The following is a 25,252-nucleotide window of genomic DNA, read 5'->3' on the forward strand; positions in this document are numbered from 1 at the left end:
TTTGAAATCCAAGGCTCTGCAGAAATAAGTTTCCAAATAATCAGGTTCAACAGGTAAGCCAGGGAGAGCACCTGGGCCACGGTGCATCTCTTATCTGCCACCCGGCTTCAAGAGGTCCCGCCACTGCCAGAGCCCACAGGACTGTGTGCTGCACAGCGGCTGCCATGTTCCATTAGGAGACAATGCGCCTCTGCCCTGCAGTCACAGGACACAGGGGCTCTGAAAAGCCACTGCAAGACCCACTGTACCAAGGGCTGACGTAGGCAGGTGAGAGCTCGCTCTGAAATCTAGCACAGGTCTGTCGTCAAATGGCCCGAATGGTGCAGGGGCATGTGACGTCCAGGAGCGGAGGCCATCTGCATTTCCACAAGCCAATGGCTTTCCTTGCCCTCCCACCTAGATCCTCAACCGAAAATGTTATCTTGGACACCTGATACAGAGGCAAAGTGCCACCTGAAGAACGTTCAGAGCCAGGGTTTCCTTCTAGGCTCCTCTCTCCATCACCGTGTGTGGGGGTAAGAAGAGGGGAAGGCAGCCGAGGACCTAGGAACTGTGATGGGAAGGCATTTCCTCATGGGCCAAGAGGACCAGGAACCAAGGTCACTGAACTCAGGGCACCATGAGTCCAAGCTCTGAACCCCTCCTGAGGTTTTCTGACCCACGCTCCTATCGTACACTGAGGGCTGTTGAGAAACCTTGCCTGCCATAAGTAGGACACTGGGACGGCTAGTTCAAATTGCCTTTGCAGGTGAAGCTTTTCCAAAAATCCTTTTTCCGATGCACATGACACCTGTGGTGAATTTCACATAGACCTCAGCTGTGGCAATCACATGTGAGCCCTATTCCACCAAAGTTCATCATCCAAAGGGATCCCAGCACCAATAACTCTGTGAAGAAACGGCACAGGCTGGGAGTGGTGGCTCACACCTGTAATCCCAGCACTTTGGGAGGCTGAGGTGGGTGGATCACTTGAGGTTAGGAGTTTGAGACCACCCTGGCCAACATGGCCAAATCCTGTCTCTACTAAAAATACAAAAAAAATTAGCCGGGCCTGGTGGCGGGTGCCTGTAATCCCAGCTACTCAGGAGGCTGAGGCAGGAGAATCACTTGAACCCGGGAGGCAGAGGTTGCAGTGAGCTGAGATGGCACCACTGCTCTCCAGCCTGGGTGACAGAGCTAGATTCTGTCTCAAACAAAAAAAAAAAAAGAAAGAAAAAGGAAAAAGCATAACTGATAAATTAAGTGGCTTAGTTATGCTTCATATCCCTATATTTGTCACACGCAAGTGTTGCCGAATAAATAGGATATATTATATTCCAGCTCTCCTTCTAACTATCTGGTGGCCTCAGTTAAGTGGCTGCAGTCTGAAGGACCCCTCGCCTTCCCTCTCCCCTCACAGCACGTAGAAGATGAGCTGGATCTCAGATGGAATCCTGCCCACCCGGTGACTTGGCGAGCATTCCAGTGCCAGGAACAATGGACAGCCACATTACATGATGTGTGAAAAACATCCTCTACCAAAAGATGTCAGCCGACCACCTCACATGAGGCTGGCGGGATTTGGGGCAGCTCCTTGCTTCCCAGCCCTGGAGAACTCACTCCATGCCTCATGAGTGTGAACGTGGGAGAACGACGGCACGTGGCCGCACCCCAAGCCCCATCTCTGTTTGGCACCCACATTCTTTCTGCCTAATGCTGCAGCGGCAGACACCTGCCCTCCCCACATTTTTCTGACAAGTAGCTGAGCCACTGCAGTCGTGGGCATGCAGAAATCACCTGCTGCTAATGAATTTCTGCTGTACCTGTTTTCCCTTGACCCTGAAATGATTCCAAATTCTCTGTCAACTTATTCACAATTAAACTAATAGGAAAAAGCAGCAGTTCCATCTCTTAAAGAACCTGAATATTAAGCAGCAATCTGAATGACTCAGCATTTTGTGAGCTAGCTTTGCTTTAGAATTTTCATTTCTCAACAGGAAAAAAAAAATTCTGTTTCTCAAGATAGGGCTTGGAAATAAATCAGTCCAACACTGCAGACTGCTGGCAGCTCTATGCCCTTCTGTCTCTGTGTGTCACCTGTGCTTGAAGAACCAGAATGTCCTGGGGGCTGAGGACGGGAGAAGGCGGAGGAGCTAGTGATGGCTGTCTCTTATTTCTTGAAGGGAGAGGAAGGGGCGTGAGTGTCCACTCTCACTGCGGCCCTCAAAGCAGGCATATTTCTCCATACCTTTTAAAAAACATAACTGCTGTCCCCTCATCTCCCTGGTGCACGGGAGTTAGGACAATTCCCATCTTTGCTGTAGGGTAGTCCTGCTTTCTGAGGAGGCGACTCCAGGTGGTGGCTCCTTGCACCGCGCTGTCACAGCTCTCCTCTCCATCTGCTGCTTCCCTGGGAGCTGCCCTCACGCCTTGTGTCCCCCAGTGTGACAGCAGGGGTGGGGCCGCTGCCCACCCAGTCCCACCAACCATGAGGGCTCCTGCTGTGGGTTCCTCTGATAAATAAATCACCTTAGTCACCATTCTAGTAGACACTTCCGTTTTTCACCAAGTGAAAAAAGGATTAAGACTCATAGCCCCAAGACGGGATCAGTTTCCCACTGTCTTTAACAGAATATCAAGCACCGTTTAAACCTGACAGCACGTGTTTTTTCCTGAGAGGGGGAAGCTCTTTCCAGGGAAGGACCCCAGTAAGGCAGGGAGGGCCGGGGACATGTCGTCACCGGTGGGCATGCGGGGCTAGCGCAGCATGCTGCTGGCGGGTGCTAGCAGGACCAGGTGGTCACACAGAAAGCATGGAGGGAAGCCGTTCACACGCATGCAGGAAGGCGCCAGCTGTCAGAGCGAGCCGCTGCCGGTGGCTCTGCGCTAGAGACAGTACCTTCTGGAGGACTACATTGGGCAGATGCTTCCATCTCCACCTGAATCCTCCCCGATGCATATTCATAAGGCTGTGTCTCGGGGTGGAAGTGCCTTCTGCCTGGGGAAGGCTCTCTGAGCCTCCAAGTGCCTGACTGCCGGCATCCTGGGGAAAGCCTCCTAGGTTGGGATGATATTCTAATGCTGGACACACTCCCCAACTTCTACCTGAGTGCCACTTACTGTTGGCTTGTCAGTTTCCTATCATTCCACTCAATCTTGTTTAAAGAAAGATACTACAGAACTAATTAAGGAGGATTATATTAAATTAATTTTAGTTTAATTAAAATAGCAAAAGAGGTTCTATATCAGAGCTGAATTTTAAAAATCACCACCCCTCAAAAATGGTACAGTCATCACAGAGTGATGTTCCCATATATACATAGATTTCTTTTAAAGCTACTTTATTCTATGAAGCAGGAACAGAGACTAAAACTGCCTAATTGACTAGTCACTTCCTGATCATGATATACATTCTTGAGTGTTAGAAAATGCAACTCAATAAAATGCTTGTCATGATGGAAAGAGAAAAACATCACTACTCTCTTGAATTCCTTTCTCACTCTTATTTTATTTTAGAGGTATGTTCTTCATTAACGTGTTTACTCTCTTCTTCTGGTGAATTACTGCTAAAAAGAGCAGCAACTTCACTAGAATCAGTGATAGGAAAAATGGAGCCAAGAACTCAAGTCGGTAATCTTGATTTTAGCACGTTCTTGGAGAGGGGAATAAAACATCAGCACAGATTTTTCTCCAAAAAAACAACTGCTAGGGCACCTGCAGGGGAGCACCCAGGGTCCTCTAAGAAGTGATGAGCAGCATGCAGAGAGCCCTGCTGGTTCGCTCCAGTCCTGCTCAGTCACCTCCACTCTTCTGGTCCTAGCTGCCCAGGGTGTAACTCAGGGGGAAGGCACCTGACTCGCCCTTAACCCAGGATCCATGGCTGCCAAATCATAAGGGCGGTGTACATAGAATAACTATGGAATTTACATTTTTACTGATGAGGAAATGAGGCCCAGGGCGATGCGGTGAGTTGCCGGGTAACTCCAGAGCTGGCCCTTGATGGTGAAAGGAACCTGGCAGGGCTTCTTTTATGAAGCACCTAATGTGTGATGACAACACCAACACACACCTCTTTTCTACTATGGACTGTTTTTAGTCCAGAAATAAAGGCACATCTAGGCTGAGCTGGATTTCAGAGGGTGGAATCAACTCTTAAGGGTGAGGGGCAGTATTTGCCATAAGCTAAAGGCTCAGGTCATTCACATGCACTGGATCCCCATATCCACCAGCATTTCCCCAAATGCAATCCATGAACACTGATTTCCTAGGGTGGAAAAAACGATTACATTAGTTTGGGAACACTGGGTCAAACTGCGGGACTTCTCAGAACGTTTAATGTGGTTAAGGTGAACTATGAAGCACTAGGCAGGAGATGGACTATCGTCCAAATATATTTGACCAAAGAGAATCAGTGGTCTAAGAAACATCCTTTGGCGGATTTGACAATTCACTAATGACTTAAACACCGCCAAAAGCACTGTTAGGCTGGGCGTGATGGCTCACGCCTGTAATCCCAGCATTCTGGGAGGCAAGGTGGGAGGATTGCTTGAGCCCAGGAGTTGGAAACCAGCCTGGGCAACACAGTGAGGCCTCCTCTCTGCTAAAAATTAAAAAATTAACTGGGTGTGATGGCGTGTGCCTGGTGTCCCAGCTGCTCAAGAGGCCAAGGTGGGAGGCTCGCTTGAGCCCTGGGGTTCCAGGCTTTAGTGAGCTGTAATCGTGTCATTGCACTCCAGCCTGATCTACTGAGTGAGACCTTGTCTCAAAGAGAAAAAAAAAAAAAAAGCACTGATCCTACATCCAGGGAATTAAGCAATTCTTTTAAATTTTGGTAGATACAGTTTTAAGTTTTATGATGTCAGCTTATTTTTAGAAAAATTAACAGTTAGAATTGCTCTCCTATGCAACAATAATGGTTGGATTAATTACAGAAATTTCAAGATCCAACTGGCTCCCTCTACCTAAAACTTACTGGCCACCCGCCTTGGGAAGGCAGGGCATCTCATGCTTCCAATCAGTGCCAGGAGTGCTTCTCATCCACCCACTGCACACCCAGAGTTGGCCTTTTTCCCTGCAATGCCTTCTTTTGTAGTCCTTCTCAGATCAATACTGCCTCCTCATATATAAACCCAAGCTGCGTTGAATGCATTAGGATCTCAGGAGGGATGGGCTCCAGGTGGCAGAGTGGGCAGGCAGGTGGCAGAGGGATGTCCACGTCATCTCAGCATTCTCAGCACTCAACAACCACAATGCACATTCCATGGTGGGGGAGTGCGGTTCTGGAGGCCCTCGGAAGGATTAATAGATTGGTGAACTACTTACTAACTGAAAAAAGGGAAGGAAAACCATGAAAGTATGCTTCTGGAGAGTTGCCTTGGAACAACAGATCAAACCAAAAATTAAAACCAAGAAACAAAACATTTGAAAAATCAAAATTAAGGCTAAAAAAGCGAACAGAGTTCTAATAACCTTCCAACTGTAAGTCTGGCTGTCTAGAATCATATTTCCATTCAAGAGTGGCACACATTTTTCCACTAACAATTTTTTTTTTTTTTAAACCAAAGAAAGGCCAACTGGGCATTCCCCTATCCATTTAAATGTTCACCCAGCACATGAAAGCTGACCAATTCATGCAATGTATTTTGTTTCCAGAGCAGGAAATTCCAAAGCGAAGGGAAAAATAATCAAACAAGCAGGTTTTGGGTCTTTCCACACATTAACCCTAATCATGACTCCAATGGTTTATTGGGTTGGGCTAATTTTCTCTTCTATGAAGTCAAAGGGTTGGAGGGAGAAATTCATACAACTTCAGGTCTTGACTATCTGCTTGTCCTAATGGAAAAGTTGGGACTTAAAATCATTACAATTTTAATTAAGAAATTCTACATTTGTCAGTATGTTTTCCCCCTCTCTAACTAAATGCTGACTCTATGGGAGGGTGTAGATTCTCGAGAGCTTCAGTCTTAGTTGAAACACCTAGTTACTGGCTAGACAGTCCTTGAGGATGGAAAGATGACTTCAGCTTATTAAGAATAAACAACTGAGCACTGCCCGGGACATACTCCATTCAGCAGAAAGCCCAGTGGGTGCTCATCACCCCAGAAAGTCACTCATTAATCAGACATAAAGTGCCTCCCCTGAAGAGTCGGGACTGCAATCTTCAAAGCCTTTCAGGATCACAGGGCTCCCAAGATGCAACACGAAAAATACGGGCAGGTTGGTCTGTTGTGCAGAAAAGAGTGGACAGGGCAGTGGGAATATACCATGTTATTCTAGAATGGGAAGATCCCATTTTCAGACAATAAACTCATCAAAAGTCAATGTAAAGAATTTTTCTAGAAATATCAAAGTTGCCAATTGCCAGTAGGCATTGTATTAAGAGAAAATGTCTATTTTAAGAAATGCATTAAAAACAACATACACGGTGTTTAAACAGTATCTTCATCTTCCATTTCATAAAACTGGGATTGCCATGAAAGCAAAGTTCAGAACACTTAATATGCAGATAAGTACGGTCAGCGAGTTTTTTGGCGTGGATCGTTTATTTTGAATGGTAATCTAATTTCTGCCCTGGCTTTGTGTGTGTGAGAGCTGAACACAGCGGGTGAGCCATCAAAAGATGTGCACATTAGAGAAAGTGGTTCTTTCTGGCAGCAGTTCCCCTTAAGAGCTTTTGTTCAGCATATAACTGGGCATTTGGAACAAAGAGGAGCCCTTATAAATCACAGATATAGAGATTAAATTCTCTGGCAGTGCTGGCAGTGAACATTAAATAAATGAGCAAAAGAAAACAAGGATGGGCTCCCTGGGTCAGACTCATATTTAGGTCCTATTTAAGGGTTTTAGCAACCAGTGTTCATTTTCACACAGGGATATTTCTTGTTGCTGTTCATGGACAGGTTCTGGAACTCCCTAAAGCTGACTTTCAAAATTTCTGTGTTATTTAAAAGCAAGATTAGACTAAATAAAATACTATTCAATTTCTCTGCATAGTTTCATGACACAAACCCTACATTTTCCTTCACTGCCAATGGAAAACAGTTTACAGCACTGTTTCTCAAAATGTGGTCTAAAACCCACTGGCATTGGAATCGTAGGGGAGCAATTTATAAATCCAGATTCCCAGGCCCCACCTCAGGCCTAGTGAATATAAAGTTGGGGGGTGGGGACCAGGGGATCCGCTGCTTTAAAGGCTTTCTGTGTGGTTTTAATGCATGGTGAAGTTTGAGAACCACATGCTGAAAGGGCTGTGGCCCTGATCTGTAGAATACGGCCTTGATGATTATACACTGGTTGAATTCATTTCTAAATTGAAAACAGGAGTTTTTGCGCAAAATGTCATAATTTGCCTTTTAATAGGATTAATTTTTATGCATTTATATCAACTCCAGGAAAGCACGGAAGGACCCAAGGATTAGAGGCAATATTCTAGAAAAACTTCTATCCGTCCTGCCCAGAAGGTTTCCTTTACTTTGCAAAGAGGAGGCTGGAGCATGGGCTCTGATGCCTGCAATCTCAGGTTTCCTTCTGCCCCAAACAGCTTTTGGATTTTCAAATGAGCAAGATTTCTCTCTGACAAGTCTGATGAAGTTTCCACTCCAGCTTATCAGTTAGGAAGATTATCAGAAGGTAAAACACGCAAATGAAGTAGGTCTCACAAGAAAGGAAAAACCATGTTTACAGAGAGAGGGTTCCCGGCGGGGACCTGCGTCACTGAATGAATGAGCTGCAGGGGGCCACACAAAGGTATCGGGTTTGGGAGAATGAAGATGAGAAGACACAAACAGGTGGAGAGGAGATTCGGTTCTTGAAAGAGGAGAGGAGGAGGAGGAGGAATCTGACACTAAAAAAGTGAAAGAGAAAAAAAGGGTGAAGGCAAAAAAAAAAACTTTAGAAACACAAAGAAAAAAATAAACTCGCTTTTAATATACTCACATAAGCTGCAAAGAAAATGAGGTCATGTAATACACAATCATTCCTCTACTTGACAATAGAATACAAGTGCTTTTCGAAGAAAACAAATTTGTTTTTCCACTGGTTATTTAGTTGGTCCACAACACCACCATGGAATAAAAATAACTCAAGATTTACCTGGGCACAGATTCAGCAGTGTGATCTGCTGAAAATAATACATCTTTAGCCTACAATATCCAGAACATTCTAGAGGAAACAATATGCTTTTCAACTGGAAAGGGTTAGGACTTGACTTTACAAGGATTTGTTTTTTATGAGAAGCACTTATATACAGTTTACTTGAAAATAAGGTTTTCCAAGGTGCAGAGTACTGAGGTGCAGCACTATGTCATGGTCCCAGCATTATGACAAGGGGGTGCTAAGCTTTCTGGGGTGGTCTATGGTTGGGTGTGCAGGTTGGGCACTTTGGGAAAAAAGCCAGTATGGCTGCCTTCATGTCTTACAGCTGGAGGAACACGTGGCAATGGGGAGATCACCGCAGCTGCAATTAGAAATTTACCCAAACAAAGTGGATCAAACTTTCAAGTTAAAAGACTTATTTTGCGTTGTATAGGTATTTGTTGATATCTACCAATTATTAAAGATAAATTCGCTTACCCCACATCCTGTTTTAAAGGCAAAGGAATAAAATATTTTTTTTTCATTCTCTATTTAAGGAACTACCAACTTATTCCAAAGAAAAGACAATGACTCAGAGCTTCAAAGTAAAGACTGTCACTCTATTTGAGTCCTCTTTCACTGGCTGGGACCTATGAGATGGCAGAAGCGGAAGGAAGGGACGCCCAAGGTGATACCTAAGGGGAAGTCATGCTCTATAAGGGGGGCTATTTTAGTTTGACAAGTCTGTTTAATGAAACAAAATTCCACTCTATTAGCTACAGTGGACTTGGCCAGTTCAAAGCTTATAGACGTGGGTGACTCCTCATGTTATTCCACAGCTCTGCATATGGACAATTTCAGAGGTAGGAAACCGTATTCCAGTTAAACAACCACTTCCAAAATCATGAACACTGAGGCTGCACTGTATAAGGACCCAGGGTATATAATAATAGTATTGTAGTTATATATTTTTAAGCTCTTATCAGTTACACATATATCCTGAAATTTTAACAGGCAAAATAGGATATTAGGGACTTGCCTTAAAATACTCTAGGAAAAGCAAGTGTGGGACAGGAGACAGAGAGCAAATGAGAATGCTGACTGCTAAAACTCACTGGTGGGTAATGGGAATATTAGTATCTCTGTTCTGGCATATTAGAAATTTTTCCATAATAGAAATTAAAAAACAGAAAAAGAAAATAAATTTAGTTCTGGGGGAAAACAAAACAAAACAAAACAGATCGAAGAGGACTTGCGGCCTCACAAAGGAATCTGCCCGCACAGCGGGTGATCCTGGGCGTGTGCCCCAGGGTTGGCAGGATCTCGACAGTGGAAGTTCACTGTGGCTCTGGCTGTGCACCCTCATGGATGCTAACACTGCAGGGCTCTGCTTGTGTCGGACGCCTGTGCCCTTTAAAGGGGATTTAGAAAAGCAGTTAAGTGTCAGGCATGACGCTGATAAGCTGCCACCGGCCAGGGCTGGGTTCTCCCAGGCCATATTTGATCTCAGGGTCACTTCTGTTTCACTGGGAACCATTCTGACCTCGGATAAGTTCCTTTTCTCTTTGCCTCTATAGCCCAGTTGCTTTTCTAGATGAGCAGTGCCGCAGTGGCTATTCAAAATTAGCCAGGCTCTTTTAGCACATGAACTGAAAACTGTTCAAAGGCAAAGGGAGGAAAAATGACTGTGGTCATGCTGGATGGATAAGAATCCAGAATGTAAAATCCATGTGTCATGGAATACTATATGGCTGTAAAAAAGAATAAGGAAATTCTCCACAGATGGATATGGAGGCATCTTCAGATACGCTGTGAAGTGCAAAATGGCAGATGCTCAAAAGCATATATAGTGTGTGGTCGTCTATGTAAAGGGGCAGAAGAAATGATATATATGCTTGTTTGCATGAAAAAATACTGGAAGGGTAAACAAAAAGCTAATAAATACAGTTATTTTTAGGAACAAATAAGATGGATGGGCAGGGATGGAAGCCAAACTTCTCTACAGCACCTTGTGAATTAGTTTCTAGCTTTCGAATTATGTAAATGTATTTCCTCTTCAAATCAAATCAAGGTGAGGGAAATAATCTGTGGGTGGTTCGCAAGGCGGGCTCTCCACACAGGTGTGTGAATGACAGCGTCTGCCCCTTCTGTGACTGTACCACGAGCTGAACCATATGCAACTGGGCTTTATTAATCAAGGTGGAGGCATTTTTCTCCATTTTTAGGCAAGCCTTCCCAATGTGTAAGTTTCTTTGATTTACACTGTCATTTCAGAATGTTTTACCCTCGTTTACAAATATGACAAGGCCTCCTAAAATGGCCTTCCATTTTTCTGATTCCCTGGTCTCTTGGTTAAATTGTTGGCGTGCAAATCAGTATTTTGCAGCTGCCTGGTTGGGTCGGGGGTGGTGTAGGGCTGGTGGCAGGAGTCTCAGAGGGACTCTCGTGGATGACTCAACAATGAAACAGTCTGTGGCAGTGCCTGGGAGGCTGTGGCTTCCCCCCTGTTGTTGAGGAAGGGCACAGGAGCCGGCGGTCCTGACTCCAAACACCTAGGCTCTCCGGAAGTGAATGGTGGCCCACCCGAGAGACCGGCTGCATCAGTACCACTAAGCAGAGGGGGAGGAGGAAGACCTGGGGCCAGGCCCAACCCAGGGCAGTGACACCCCAGACTGTGTCACACAGGCACATCTTCCCTAAACACCATGGCATCTGAGAAAGCTGCATCTGAAGAGGGAGACTCTCGAGCACTCTAGGGAAAATGTCCCAACGGGCAACGGGAAGAATGAATAACAAGGACCTCATTTATTTTCTGACACTATCTGTTCTCAATGTGATGTGGCATTAAAGTCTTGGGACCTCCAGGGAAATTAAGGTCCAGGCCAGCTGGAAGGAAAGGGGGTCTGAATTTAGTGTGGCTGTTCTCACAGGATACTTAGGAGGGAGAAAAGCGGGGAGACGGTGCTGGGTAGCTACAGCAGCTGTTTTGAATCAGCCGAAATTGCTGCTGGTGCTATAGTGAGTTTCACTTCCTCCTCTTCCCAATGTCCGAGCCTCACCTTGCAGTGGCTAGTCCTGACAGCCTGACCTCTTCCCTACAATGACGGGGCCTAAACAAGTCCCTCGGCAGGAGCTGGGATGATGCAGAACTCTGCTGTGCTATTCCAGCCAGGGTCTCTGCCTGGTGTGCAGTCTAAGCCCACCAATGACTGCTGACCTGTCCGGAGAGTGGTCAGGCCACTCCAGGGGGTGAGTTTCTCCATGGCTCAGTCCACATCTTAAGCAGCAGCTGCAAGCCAGATTAAACTGCACCAATTTACGATTTGTGCCGCTTCCAGTGCCCAAAAATCTTTTGACCCAGGAGCCGCAGGACCTTTGGATCTGATTTCTCAAGCTGACTTTAAATTTGGTACAAGGGAGCCTGGGGCAGAAATGCAGTCTGCAAGGCAGCTGTTGGGGTGGGCCTGGCTTGAACATCACATCTGGCTCCCAAAGGCCCTATCCCTCTTAGCCCACCTGGATAGGTTTTTCCAGGGGACAAGCCCTGGCAGTGCAAGACTCAGAGCTGCTCTCGGGCTTTCTTTGGAAAGGTTCTGGCAGAGCTGGGATGTGGCACAAGGACAAGAAAATAACCTCGTGGTCCCTCTCATGCAGCCAGCCCATAAAAGACCAGGCATACCCAGATAGAGATTAAGCGGTACACGGTCCCCTGTGGGTGGGGGAGAAGGAACAGGAGCAGGTTCCAAATGATGCTCTAGAATGATGTTTGAGGCTCAAGGAAGAGCAAATTTATATGTTTTGTGGGTCTGTCGAGTCACCCAGATTACCACTGAATCGTTGGTACGGGTTGAGCATCCCTAATCTGAAAACCCAAAATCTGAAATGCTCTAAAATCGAGAAATTTCTGAGTGTTGATACAACACAAGTGGAAAATTCCACACCTGACTTCATGTGATGGGCCGCAGTCAAAATGCAGTCAAAACTTTTGTCTCATGAACAAAATTATTTAAAATATTGTATAAAATTGCCTAAATTTAGGCTCTGTGTATAGGTGTATATGAAACAGAAATGGACTTTATGTTTAGACTTGGGTCCAATCCCAGGATATCTCATTATGTTTATGCAAATATTCCCAAATCCAACATACTTCTGGTCCCGGGCATTTTGGGTAAGGGACACTTCACCTGTGTCACCGCTGTGGGGTCTACGCAGGTGGACTCACTCCCCTGTACTTAGGCAAATGTGGAACACACACACAATGAGGTGTGCAGATTTGCTTATAGGCAGAAAGTGCCTCGGGCCCCCGCATGGGGACAGTGGAACCCACCTGCCACCCTATGGGGCCTTGTGCTGGGTGTATGTGTGTTTATATGTGCAACTGATTAGAAAGTGAACTTTGCTTTCAGCAAGGTCTGAAACCCAAAGAGAGAGGGAGACACAGGGAAGCAGAGGGGAAACCTGATGGGGACAGAAACCACCTCATTTTAGTTTCAAATTTTAAGTTCCAAGAGCAAAGGGGGAAATAGATTTGTCCCCCCTGTGAAGAAACACTTGAGAAAGACATTGGAGCAATGCACCTCGGTTGAGTGTTTAAGCTATTTGTGCGAGAAATTTTTCCAACCCAAACCCGATCAGTCTCATCCCATGTCACTCGGTCCCAGGCCCCCACATTCTCCATGACACCATTTCGTCCCCTCTGGCTTTTTATTCTCACCTGTCTCGGGATCGCTGAAGTCTGGCAAAGTAATTGTATTAAGCTGTCGTCTGTCAGCAATGGTTCTATCTAAGAGGCTGCTCCCACGTCCAGAATCACTGCAAAACACAGCTACAAATGTCAGTCACCTGCAAGGTGGGAGGAGGGAAGGAAAGAGAGGCAACCAATACTGACTCCTGAAGGCCAATGAATACCTTCTGTGCATTTTTTACGTTCTTCAGCATCTTTCTTATGAAGGAGGCATCCTGCTTCCTGGCTCGGCCTGGGCTGGGATTCCTTTCAGTGTTCACTATCACAAACAGGGCATAAACCACACCCACAGACCCTGGCTAATTTTGGCCTCTTTTATGTCATTAGAAGACACAAAAATGAAAACTTCAAGCTTCGTTTTCCATCCACCTTACAAGGGGAAACTGATTGGCATTAGCAACCTTAGAAAGTGAAGTCTTAGCAAGTAAGTCCATGAATACGCCATCCATGAAGAATTGTCTTCATGAACCAATGCTCCACACCTGTGCTTCTAAAACCCAGGCTGCATGGGAAAATCACCCAGGACATCTCTAAACAACAGACGCCTAGGTCCCACTGTGGACCGAACAAATCAAAACTCCTGGGCTGATCGACATTTTTCACAGCTCCTCAGATGGTTCTAAGGTGCAGCTGCTGGATTCAAGAACCCCTGACCCCCTTTTCCGAGTGTGATTACAGTCATGCACTCATTCTGGGGTCCCCAGAATGTAGGGGGTCCCCAGAATGTAGGACTTTGTGCTACATCGTGTGGTTAACTTTCCTGCCGGTGTACGAGCCCTGTCTAGTGTTCCTAAGCTGGAGAAAGCTGGCTGATAGGGACACGCAGGGACTGGGAGAGAACATGGCAGGGTTTTGGTGGCAGCCTCCATACCACCACTCCTACAAGCTTCCTGCACTGCCAAGCCCATCTCTACTGAGTCCCCTCTCTAGCTTGTGCCTATAAAACAGGCTTGGCACTGTTCACCCGGTAATGCCACACGGGAAACCACAGTGGGCCTAACTGGGAGAGAAACAGTTAAGGGATCTCATCTAACATGGATTTCTTTTTTAAATTCTAGGAAGCTTGTAGGTAAACACTATTGCTTTTTTTCCTGTATCATGATATCCTATCAAAGCAGCTCCAAAAAGAATCACATCTGTCTCTTGAGGTTTGAATCTTCAATGGTTTTCTTTGAATCTATTTTCTTTTCCAATCTGGGGGCTTTAAGAGTGATGTTTTGTTGTGAAGAAGTTCAGATTCTACAATAAAGGGACACAATTTCCTTCCTTTATGCAGCTGTTGCTAAAGCAGTACAAACAAGATTTGGCATGAAACTTAATACAGTTTACAGGCTGCAATTTCCACGTCCAGCGATTTCTCTAACTACATTACAGAAATCCACAGGAAGCAGAAGAAAACTTCCTTCAGGACAGACTATTTGTCAGCCTATACTTATTACATCATCCCAGACATGTTTTTTGGAAACTGCTCTTTTAATTGTTTCCATAACTGAGACACAATACATGTCTGTGAACAGAAGACAACATAAAAGTACATGCAAATTTTCACTCATCACAACACTGACTGAATATTTCTGGCACGGGTCTGTCCAGGTAGCATTTTTCACATAAATACTACTAAGTACAAATTATCTGAATATTGCAATGGCTCTCCACTTAGGAGCTTTTCCAGAAGATTTATCTCAAAATACGGTGAAACAATGGCATATTATTCACCACCTTGGGGATTCCAAGACACATGATGAGGTATCAGCATTGCAAAGGAAGGATTTGCCTGGGTTTCTGGTGGTCCAAATCTGAGGTTTGTTTCAGACATTCTCATCTTCCAGGCTTCCCATCTCACCACGTTTTGATGATGTCACTAACGAGCCTCCCATCTCACCACGTTTTGGTGCTGTCACTAACGAGGAGGTCACTTTGGGCAAGGCAGCTTTCCCTGTGCCTCACTGACTTCCCTGATCAGGTGAAGATAAGGATTGTTGTCCTACACAGAACTGTGTGAGGATGACATAAGGTCACATAGATGGAGCATTCTGAAGACTTACAACTTCTAGGTACACGCCAGGTGTAATTAAAACCACATGCCTACAACACACATCTGAGGCTAATATGGCCAGCCAATCCCTGCAGCCACCTTATCCCTAGGCTTCCGGTGCAATTGCAGGAGGTATGGGGAAGCTGAGTTAAAATGTTAGAAACCCCAAACAAACCATCATCTGAATTTTGAACCTCACCCCCTGACAATGGCACAGGATCCACGTTCCCTCCACCAGCTGGGAAACAGTGTTCAGTTACATCCTTAGTGTGTCTGCCTTAGCTCCTTTTGAAAACAGTGTGTACGCAACAATCAACTATTCAACATAGAGATGCTTCTGTTTCCACATTCAATGTTTTCTCTCTAAAAATAATTAGGGCTGGGCACAATGGTTCATGCCTGTCATCTCAGCCCTTTGGGAGGCTGAGGCAGGAGGATAGCTTGATCTCAGGAGTTCAAGATCAGCCTGGGCAACATAGCAAGACTTCATCTTTATTAAAAATAAAAAAATAAGCCAGGCTTGGTGGCATGTACCTGTGACCCCAGCTATCTGAGAGGCAAGAGGATGGCTTGAGCCTGGGAGACAGACTGCAGTGAGCTATGATTATGCCACGGCACTCCAGCCTGGGCGACAGAGTGAGACTGTCTCAAAAAAAAAAAAAAATTAAAAATAATTAGGTATTTGTGACCGATTGAGAATTTTACTGGATGCTTGAAGCAATTTTTAGTTCTTCATTTACATGGTATAGAGTCTTTACCAATCAAGGTTTACATTTGACTCCTAGAATACAGGACAAGGGGCAAGGAGAGGCCTTGAGCAACCCTGAGTCTCCCTAACTTGCTCACTCTGGCCAGTCTCTCAGGCAAGCTGGAAAGTCACCTTCCTCTCTCCCTCTCGGACACATCTGCTCAGGTTCTGTGAACCACCCATTTCCTCCTCATAGCCCAGTCACCTCACCTCTTCTCTGCCGGGCCCTTAGGCTGCCAGGAGCACTTCCCAAGGAGGGAGGCAGGAAGGGAGAGAAAACCATCCCTTGTGAGTGTTGTAGTAGAGGGATAGGAAACTGGAAGGACCCCAAATCCATGGTATGTAAGCGGGAGATGCCCACATGGGTAGATGCGCACATGCAGGGACTTCTATTCCCTATTATCACTGAATTGTCATGAGAGTTAAAGTTATACTGGCTATTAGAAGCCTCTCTTGGAAATCCTCTGTCTTCCACGGAGGTTAAACACAAGAGGCTTGGTGGCGGTGGGGTGGGCTTGGAGTCAGAACCCTGGAGCTCTTGTCTCAGCTGAGCCTCTTCCCAGCTCCTGGAATAGTGCCTGGCGCACAGTAAATATTGCACCTAAAAGAAGGGCCTCGGCTAGGAAACCAGAGCAGGGGCAGATGGGAGAGGAACTTCTGTTTTTCTTCAGGTCTCTTAGGCCTGGATGATAAGAGTCAAGGTAAGTTCCCAATATCCCGAAGCCTCAATTGTCTCATCAGTAAAATGGGTATGAGATCACATGACCTTGGCCCATTTTATGGAGCTGCTTCAAAGATGGAATGAGGACAAGCTTTATAAAAAGAAAAGCTCCACCCAAATGCTGGTGACTGTAAGGATGAAATGGGATCTCTGACTCCTAACTGAGGTTACAGCAAAAAAATGTGAATGTGGGTATGTGTGTGTTTAAATGCTGTTTGTTAGCAAGTAACTGAAACAGGACTTTGAATCACCTGGAGATGTCACCTCTTGGGTACATGATGGAGATGGGTCTAGTAGCAGTGACAAGAGGGGGAAAGAAGTGGTTAACAATAAAAAATGAAAAGAAACTGGTTGTCAGCTCAAGAGAAGCAGCATGCCTGTGTGGAGAGAGCTTTGATGTTAGGCCTGGGGCTGAATCACTGTTCTGCTACATATTCAATGGGAAAAACTTGGGCAAGTTATTTAGCCACTTTTAGCTTCAATTTTATTTTCTGTAAAATGGAAGTAATGGTAGCTATCTTGCAAGGCTAATGTAGGGATTGAAGATAACACATCAGTGGCTAGTACAGTGCTGGCATGGAGAAGTTTCAATAAACGTGGTTATTACCATCCCTGGCTGAAATGCTGTGAGATTCAGTTCAGGGAGCCTGCTGGGACCTTCTGGTGAGATTCTGGTCAGAATTCACACTGTCTTGAGTGGCTGGGTCAATATGCACAAGGACTGAGGGAGCCTTACACTTCACCCAGAGAGACGAGGCGAAGCATGAGACAGATTTCTATCCTAAATGCAAGCAAAACTGCAGACTGAGAGAAATAGAATCCAGGCTTCTGAAATGACAAACACCTCGCCAAATGTAAGAGAATGCCACCCACCATTTTGCTCACAGCAAGAGACGCATCTCCAACTGCAGGTGGAACACTATTTGCAAGTTTTCCAACGCTCAGTTTAGTGACTAGCTCAGTATAATTTTTTCCCCCTTTAAGCAAAAATCGAGAAGAGGGAACGGGTTGCTGAGAATATGAAGCTAGGGTCTATTCTCAATTTGGCCACTCACTCCCTGCTACTGCCCACGTCTTCCTCATCTCACTGCCCTGGAGGCCTGTGCAGAGCCTGGGGTGGATCTGGAAGGGGGTGGGAAGACTGGGAAACTGGCAGATAGAGCAGGGGGCCCATTACAACCCAGCATGCTCAGAAGCAAGGAAGCCGGGAAGTCAGCACAGACCAGCTCCGGGGAGAAGCCAAATGCTGCCTGCCAAAATGCTTTCTGTTCAGTTTTCATTTTATTTTAAAGAAGGCGTGATTCTTAGGCGCTTATTCATGTGGTTCCACCCTCCTCTAAAACACTGTATGCCCTGATCGCAGCCTCTAGGCTGCTGGAGCCGCTGCGGCCCCACTCCGGAGTGTTGCAAGGTGTGCTGTCCTCTGAAAGACACAGCCCTTCCTTCAGGCTTTATGCTGTTGCCAGGGTCACCTCTTACCGAGCAGGCTGGCCGGGATGACCACATTTACATAATGATAAGGGCTACAGGAGAAACATTTATTTCTATCCCAGAGAAAATCAAGTTAAAAAACCAGACAGGACACTCCTTAATAAGGGCTGCTCAATTCACCACCCCTCCCTCAAGGCTTTGCGGGGAGCTGGAGGGGGAATTCTGAGTGACCAGTGGGGCCTCTACCGCCCACCCCATCCGCCAGTCCCCACCAGACACTGCCTGGAGCCAGGGTCCTCCCCACTCTGGCCCTGAAGGAACCTTCAGGAAACAGAGGAAGTATGGACACAGCCCAGGCATTTGGTTAAGTATTTTTAAAAAGCTTTCCAATTCTGCTATTTTTTTCTCCTCACATTCAATATTCTTGGTTGCTAAGTGGGAGGGAATGTGGGGAGGTGGGAGAGGTGTGGGGAACTGAGGGGAAATTGGCAACATGAAGCTGATGGGTTTATTTTTTCATTTCTAAAGGGGGTACAGGCAAAGGAACGCGCTCCAGCGCCGAGGCAACCTGCCTGGGCAGCATCTCCTGCTAGCTGGTTCGGAGGCAGACTCCCCCAGATCCTGAAGATTTCATAGGCCAGGAGTGGGGGCTTTCGGGGGAGATAAATATGGACAGTTTCTATTTTTGCTTCCAGACTTAGAAATGTAGAATTTTAAAAAAATTAAAATGATCTTTATTTTGAGAACATATCCACAAAAGGGAAGAGGCCAGTCTCATGATTACCTTTCACCAAGTGAAGGGCGGGTGCGCCCAGCAGCACAGCGCCACGCCGCCGTTCCTGTGCTTGGGAAGGGGACTTCCAGCTGGGGGGGAGGTGGGGGCTGGGGCTGCCTGGGGGTGGGCGGGGCAGGAGCTGAACAGCACATGGCTTTCCAGGCAGAGCTCTCTTCCTTCCAGGTGCACTGCCCACAGGGCCTGGGGTCACAGGTCTGTCTATCAGTTTCCAGGGGGTCCATCCCCTTAACAGGGCCCTGACTTTGAACATTTTTTTTTTAAACTGCAGAAACATTTGTAAAACAAAATCTCACAGAGAACCCCATCTCTGTTCTGATGCCTCCGTAGCCCTCCCTCCCTGCTGGTCTCTGCAGACCACGGCCACCAGCTCACTGCCCGCCTCACCCTTAGTACTCATTTACATTTTAGGTGACATATTTTTAGGCCCCGGACTCTTAAAAGCATGATATCAGCCGCCCAGACACCTTGCTAGGAAGGTAAAAAATACTCTGAGTATAGGAGCAGTTGTGTGAATTCACTTGAATCATTACATCCCTTCTCATCAAATGACTTCCTCCACTTAGTAATCTAGACACATGCAAGGGAAAACTGTGCAAGACTTGGAAATGGGCAAATAGGTGGGTGTCTGTCTGTGGAATGCTGGGGGTTGACCAGCAGACCTTCCCCGGGTTATCTGACTCTAAAGGGCAGGCACCGTTGACTCACTTCCCATTGACTAAGCTACTTTATAGCTCTGTAGGGGTAGAAATTAACCCGCAGAAAACTGATAATAAAGCAAGTGAATTTTGTTTGGGGGAGAGACAACTGATGTCACCCTGTAGTAAAGAACCCCAAACGATATCTTTCATCATCTTATAGGATGTTGTTTTTGTATCTACTTGCAAATCATTTCAGCATTCCTGCCTATGAGTATCTGTTCTTCAAACTCTTCTGTGAATAGGTCTTAACATTTTCCTGGTTCCTGCATTAGTTAATAAGATAAATAAAATCTTTGACATGTGTTTGATAGTTGTATGCATCATGATTTTAACTTTTTCACAGTGATATTTTATGCCAATAGCCACTTCTCTTCTTAGTAGCATGCGGCCTGTTGTCTGTGCAGGTCTTTTAAATATTACTGCAGAAACCCCATCTGGAACACATACGTGACTGGTCTATACATAAATTACCAGAAAGATAAGACTTGTCAAAGGAGTTAGGTAAACGGGTGTTAGAGAGAAACCGGATAGAGATCCATTGTGAACTGAGTCCAGTGGGTCACTACGGCAGTGAAAGCAAAAGAAACCCAGGATCTGGAGGCTTCATCAGCCACCGGGAAAACAGCCCCTTAAACATGGAGTGTGAAGCTCCACTGCTATCATCTGCCACTTGTGGGGGCCTGGAGATGCACAGGGGTGACAGAGTTAATGCCTGCCTGCTAAATGCCAATCAGAGAAGGCACTAATAGGCAGGGGCCCATGCAAAAGCCACGCAAAACAGGCCCTGCTGGCCTCTTACCTGGGGTTGGTGAGGTTGTAGCAGGATTTCCATATCTGCAGCATGTGCTTACAAGTCAGCAGTGCCTCGTCCGGGCCTCGGCAGAGTGACTGCAACTTCACTTTGGAAAACAGTAGTCTGCAGTGGGGAGACAAAGGGAGAAAACACCACGGCTCAAGCCACAGAGTCCCCATCCCAACAAGACAAGTGGTGGGCTTAGACCCAGAAGCAACTGTACTCATTTCAGAAAGGGAACATCCACATGTGTGGTCCAAGGAAAGCGGGATTCCAGAACTCCTGGCTCAAGATGTTGCTTTGCATAAGTCTCACCACTAACGCAAATGCAAGCACGATGTGACTATTTGTGGTCAGGCTGAAAGCATTAGAGTGGCCAATTTTATTCAGAACACAGGTAATTTATTAAAAGCATGCTTTTTAGAACCAAACCAATTTATTTGTGAAACCTCAAAAACTCATTAAAAGCGAATCTTGGTTTATTTACAGAATTACACAGGAGATATGACTCAGTTGATATAAATATCTACAGATAACCCTCCACAATGATGCTCACCATCCTGTGAGCTTTGAAAGCCTGAACGGAAGTCCCATGAAGAAGGGCAGCCTCTGGCATAGGCCCTCAGCTCCTGTGTCTTCCTATTCCTGCTACTGAGGGCCTAGGGGTTGTTCCGCAATCACCTAGGTCTCTCTTCCGTATTTTTGTTACAATCAACTGCTCCACCCTCCATCTAGACCTTCTGGGCACTAAGCTCAGAATGTTCTCTCTTTCGTGGCCCCTCAGGGTAATGCCATTTCCAGATTCTACTTATGTTTCTCTGCCGACATCAGCCTAGGTGCCTGTAGACATCAGTTCTCCTGGCCCCTGGACTTGTCACCACTATCCTAGTAAAAGTCCCAGTATGAGCCTGGTGTTCTTCCTGTCCCCTGACTTACCCGCTCTCACACATCTTATTATAAAGATCTCCAAAAATCATTCTTTTCCCCAAGACGGAGTCTTGCTCTGTCACCCAGGCTAGAGTGCAGTGGCACGGTCTTGGCTCACTGCAACCTCTGCCTCCTAGGTTCAAGTGATTCTCCTGCCTCAGCCTCCTGAGTAGCTGGGATTACAGGCATCTGCCACCACATCCGGCTAATTTTTGTATTTTTAGTAGAGGTGGGGTTTCACCATGTTGGCCAGGCTGGTCTTGAGCTCCTGACCTCGTGATCCTCCCAAAGTGCTGGGATTATAGGCGTGAGCCACCGCTCCCAGCCCCCAAAAATCATTTTTGTTCCCACCTCAAGAAACTACAATTATCCCTTACTTATACTGTCTGTAATAATAAGTCAAAATTGTGTATCTCATCGTTTAAGGCACTCCACTAACTAGCCACTCTTCTTTCACCATCTCATCCAATTGGACCCTCTACTTCTGCCAATGTAATTCATAGGCCAAATGCTACCTTTCTGGCACAACTCTATGGCTATACATGCCACGTCCCCAATTTTAGCTTCTACTCATGCACATCTTTCTTTAATTCTTCCCAAACCCAGCCAAAACCCCACTTAAATAAGTAAGTCTTCAAGTTTTACCCCCTTATCTTCTCTACTCAGTATGTGCCATATTAGCTGGCATTTGTTGTTAATAATAAAAAGAAGAAAAAGAGAGGGAGGAGCTCCTGCTGACTGAAGGCATCCTACATGCCAGGCCTTGTGTTTGGCACTTCACACGCTGTCAATGTCCTTAGAAGAAGCTGTCAAGGCAGGTGGTGTCTAACACTCTTCAACAGATACGGAAACTGAAGCTCAAACAACCTTTGGTTGTTTTCTGGATGTGATTTCCTTCCTGAGGACAAGAGCCCTGACATCTCTCTCTGCCTCTCTGTAGCCTCACCTCCAGTTCCAAGAATTGTGCTCTGAGTTTCATGGGCCTTAAACCAGCATTTACTCACCGACTACTTTTTCTATAAAGCAAGGCGTTTTAGAGATTTCAGTTAGAAATCCAGGAGAATTCCTTCACTCTGCATGATGTGATGTCCTCATTCAAAGGTACCTTAGAGGAGGAAAGTCTCTTTTTCATGTGTGAGAGGTGGAATGAAAGTGGTCCTAACCCATCACTGCCCAAGCTCAGGATGGGTTCACACCAAGCGCCCCCAGCAACTCCTCCAAATGGAACACAGGAAGTCCAGGGCGGTGTGGTGCTCCCAGTGGGGCCACGGCTGCGGCCTCCCCATGTCTGAGCTTGCAGAAGCCTGGAATGATGGCCAGGGCTGCGGCCTCCCCATGCCTGGGTTTGCAGAAGCCTGGAATGATGGGACGAGGGCCAGGTAAAGGGAGGGATGTAGTCCCTGATCTACAAGCAGGTGGGCATAAAGAGTGAGGCTAGATGTGAGAATAGGGCTCAGCTTCTGCTCAAAAACATCCCAAGAGGCGGAAATGCTTTGGAAGCCTTACCAAGACTGCCTAAATGGAATGGCAGCCGCTCAGGGTGCCTCTGTGGGGATTTAAAGACACCAGAAGCTGGCTCCTGCTGAAGCCTGCCTGAGTCCAGAACATGATGGGAGTACTTTTCCACCAGAATCTCCCACCAAACTGGGGTCAACTGGGAGAGTAGATTAAGGAAGGAGAAGCTGCCAAACAGGTCACCATTGGGTGGAGACGGTGGTAAGGCATGGTTGCCAAGCAACTGCAGCAAGGGGAGGCCCCATGGAGGACTATGGGGGGTCCAGGAAGCCATGCACGTGCTGCACAGGCTGGAGCTCTCTGGGGGCCACGCCAAGAACTCCCCTCCAATGGCGCCTGCCCCCCAGAGGAGGTGCCTGCCCCACAGCAGGCAGTGGGGTGCCTCTAACAGCAATGAACTGTGTGGTTCCTTTAACTGTACCCAAAGGACAGAATGCCAGAGTGCATCTCTAAGCCTCAGCTTAGGGGAACAGTTTTGAGCAAGCCTTCTTGGCTGGAAAAAGAACTTCTAATTAACATAAAATAACAGCTTTCAAACACTTGACTCAGGATATGGAGTTGAAAAGGTGTGGGCTTGGATTTCAGAGAACCAGACAGGAAGAACAATGGTAGAGTGGCTGAGCACAAACGATGGAAAAAAGCACTTGGAAGACCTCTCAAGAGGAACAGCATGAGAGAGGCTGGCAGAGAAAAGGAGCCAGGGACACAGCAGGGACAAAGAGGAAAGCCTGGCAGCTGCTGCCTAGGTACGGCCGGGATGATGAGGCAGAGGCCACACGGGTTTGGCCGGGATGATGGGCAGAGGCCACATGGGTTTGGCCGGGATGATGGGCAGAGGCCACGCGGATTCGGCTGGGACGATAGGCAGAGGCCACGTGGGTATGGTTTGGATGATGGGCAGAAGCCACGCAGGTAGGCCATGTGGGTACAGCCGGAATGTTGGAGAGAGGCCACGCGGGTACAGCCGGAATGATGGGCAGAGGCCACGCGGGTACAGCCGGAATGGTGGGCAGAGGCCACGCAGGTACAGCCGAGACAATGGGCAGAAGTCACGCAGGTTCGGCCGGGACAATGGGCAGAAGTCACGCAGGTACAGCCAGGACAATGGGCAGAAGCCACGTGGGTATGGCCGGGATGATGGGCAGAAGCCACGTGGGTACAGCCAGGACAATGGGCAGAAGCCACGTGGGTATGGCCAGGATGATGGGCAGAAGCCACGTGGGTGTGGCTGGGATGATGGGCAGAAGCCACGTGGGTACGGCCGGGACAAGTGGCAGAAGCCATGCGGGTATGGCTGGAATGATAGGCAGAAGCCACGCAGGTTCAGCTGGGACAATGGGCAGAAGCCACACAATTGTAGGCAGTACAATGGGCAGAAACACCTGCCCCGCCCGTCGCCAACACTCCCTGGGATGCCCAAGGGAAAGAAGGAACAGAGTGTGCCGCCTTTCCATCATTTCCCCAAACCTCAGCTTGTTTACAAGATACAAAACAATACTGAAAACAAGCAGTGATGCTCGTCATCCTATTTGCTGAACCTGCTTACACACTACAAGACTGTTCAAAAACATCTGGCTGGGTGTATGTTACGTTAGCACAGAAAGGAAGAGTACGCAAACAATGATCAGCATTCGTTTGCTACAGCTGATACCCAAAGATATAGATTCAATATGTTGAGGAAACCCTGAGGCAAAAAGAAAGTTACAGAAAAACTTGGGAAAAGTTAACATTTAATCCATTTCAATATGTCTAACTGTCAACATGATGAAGAGGGCAGGGGAGACGCAGGTGAGACTGTGAGCTAGCCACACAAAGTTCACGATTCTAATTTTTTTTTTTTTTTTTTTTTTGAGACAGAGTCCCACTCTGTTGCCCAGGCTGGAGTGCAGTGGTGTGATCTTGGCCCACTGTTAACCTCTGCCTCCCGGGTTCAAGCAATTCTCCTGCCTCAGCCTCCCAAATAGCTGGGACCACAGGCACATGCCACCACACTTGGCCAATTTTTGTATTTTTAGTAAAGACAGGGTTTCACCATCTTGGGCAGGCTGGCCTTGAACTCCTGACCTCAAGTGATCCATCTGCCTCGGCCTCCCGAAGTGCTGGAATTACAGGCGTGAGCCACCGTGCCCAGCCATGAATCTAATTTTAAAAATTTATATATTAGCCGGGCATGGTGGCTTAAGCCTGTAATCCCAGCACTTTGGTTGCTGAGGCGGGTGGATCGCTCAAGCTCACAAGTTCAAGACCAGCCTGGGCAACATGGTGAAACCCTGTCTCTACAAAAAAATATAAAAATTAACCAGTCGTAGTAGCATGCACCTGTAATCCCAGCTACTCGGGAGGCTGAGGTGGAAGGATTGCTTGAGTCCTAGAGGTCAAGGCTGCAGTGAGCTGAGATCATGCCACTACACCACTCTAGCCTGGGTGAAAGAGTGAGACCCTGCCCCTACTTCCCCCCAAAAGAATTATTTTGTTCACAGACTCATTAAAAACTTACAGAAAATTAATGAAGAAAAGAAGAACCTTGCTAAAATACCAATCTGACTCCATTACTGATGACCCAAATCTAGCATTTCATACAATGCCTTTGCGGTCGGGCTCCTGTCCACCCACATGCTTAGCTACCAAAAGATTTGTCCATTGCCCATCACCTACGCCCCCACTCGAGCCGTGGTCAGCTTCCCCCACGTGTCACTCTCCTCCATGACCCTGGGTGTTTGCACATGCTGTTCCCTCTGTTTGGAATACTCTTTCCATCCATTTCTGCCTTTTAAGCATCTACTCCTCCTTCA

The 25,252-nt window shown here is 46.8% G+C and overlaps 1 protein-coding gene across 11 annotated transcripts in view; it reads right to left on the bottom strand.

Annotated features, from left to right (window-relative positions):
* TTC7B (tetratricopeptide repeat domain 7B) overlaps nucleotides 1-25,252 on the bottom strand; it is a 297,044-nt gene that overhangs the window by 76,217 nt on the left and 195,575 nt on the right. For 5 of the 11 annotated variants that reach the window (XM_054530407.2, XM_009249395.4, XM_054530406.2 and 2 more), the window contains exons 16-17: nucleotides 20,025-20,141; nucleotides 12,767-12,864 (exon numbers count right to left, since the gene is read on the bottom strand). In XM_054530407.2, coding sequence (XP_054386382.1) covers nucleotides 12,767-12,864; nucleotides 20,025-20,141 — 215 coding nt within the window. Of the gene's footprint in view, nucleotides 1-1,239; nucleotides 5,259-5,301; nucleotides 5,353-7,660; nucleotides 7,823-12,766; nucleotides 12,865-20,024; nucleotides 20,142-25,252 lie in introns of those variants that run through there. The other 6 variants (XR_010137010.1, XM_063715700.1, XM_063715697.1 and 3 more) reach the window with 3 other exon arrangements.

This window comes from Pongo abelii, chromosome 15 (genome assembly GCF_028885655.2).
Source record: "Pongo abelii isolate AG06213 chromosome 15, NHGRI_mPonAbe1-v2.0_pri, whole genome shotgun sequence".
Taxonomy (NCBI): Eukaryota; Metazoa; Chordata; class Mammalia; order Primates; family Hominidae; genus Pongo; species Pongo abelii.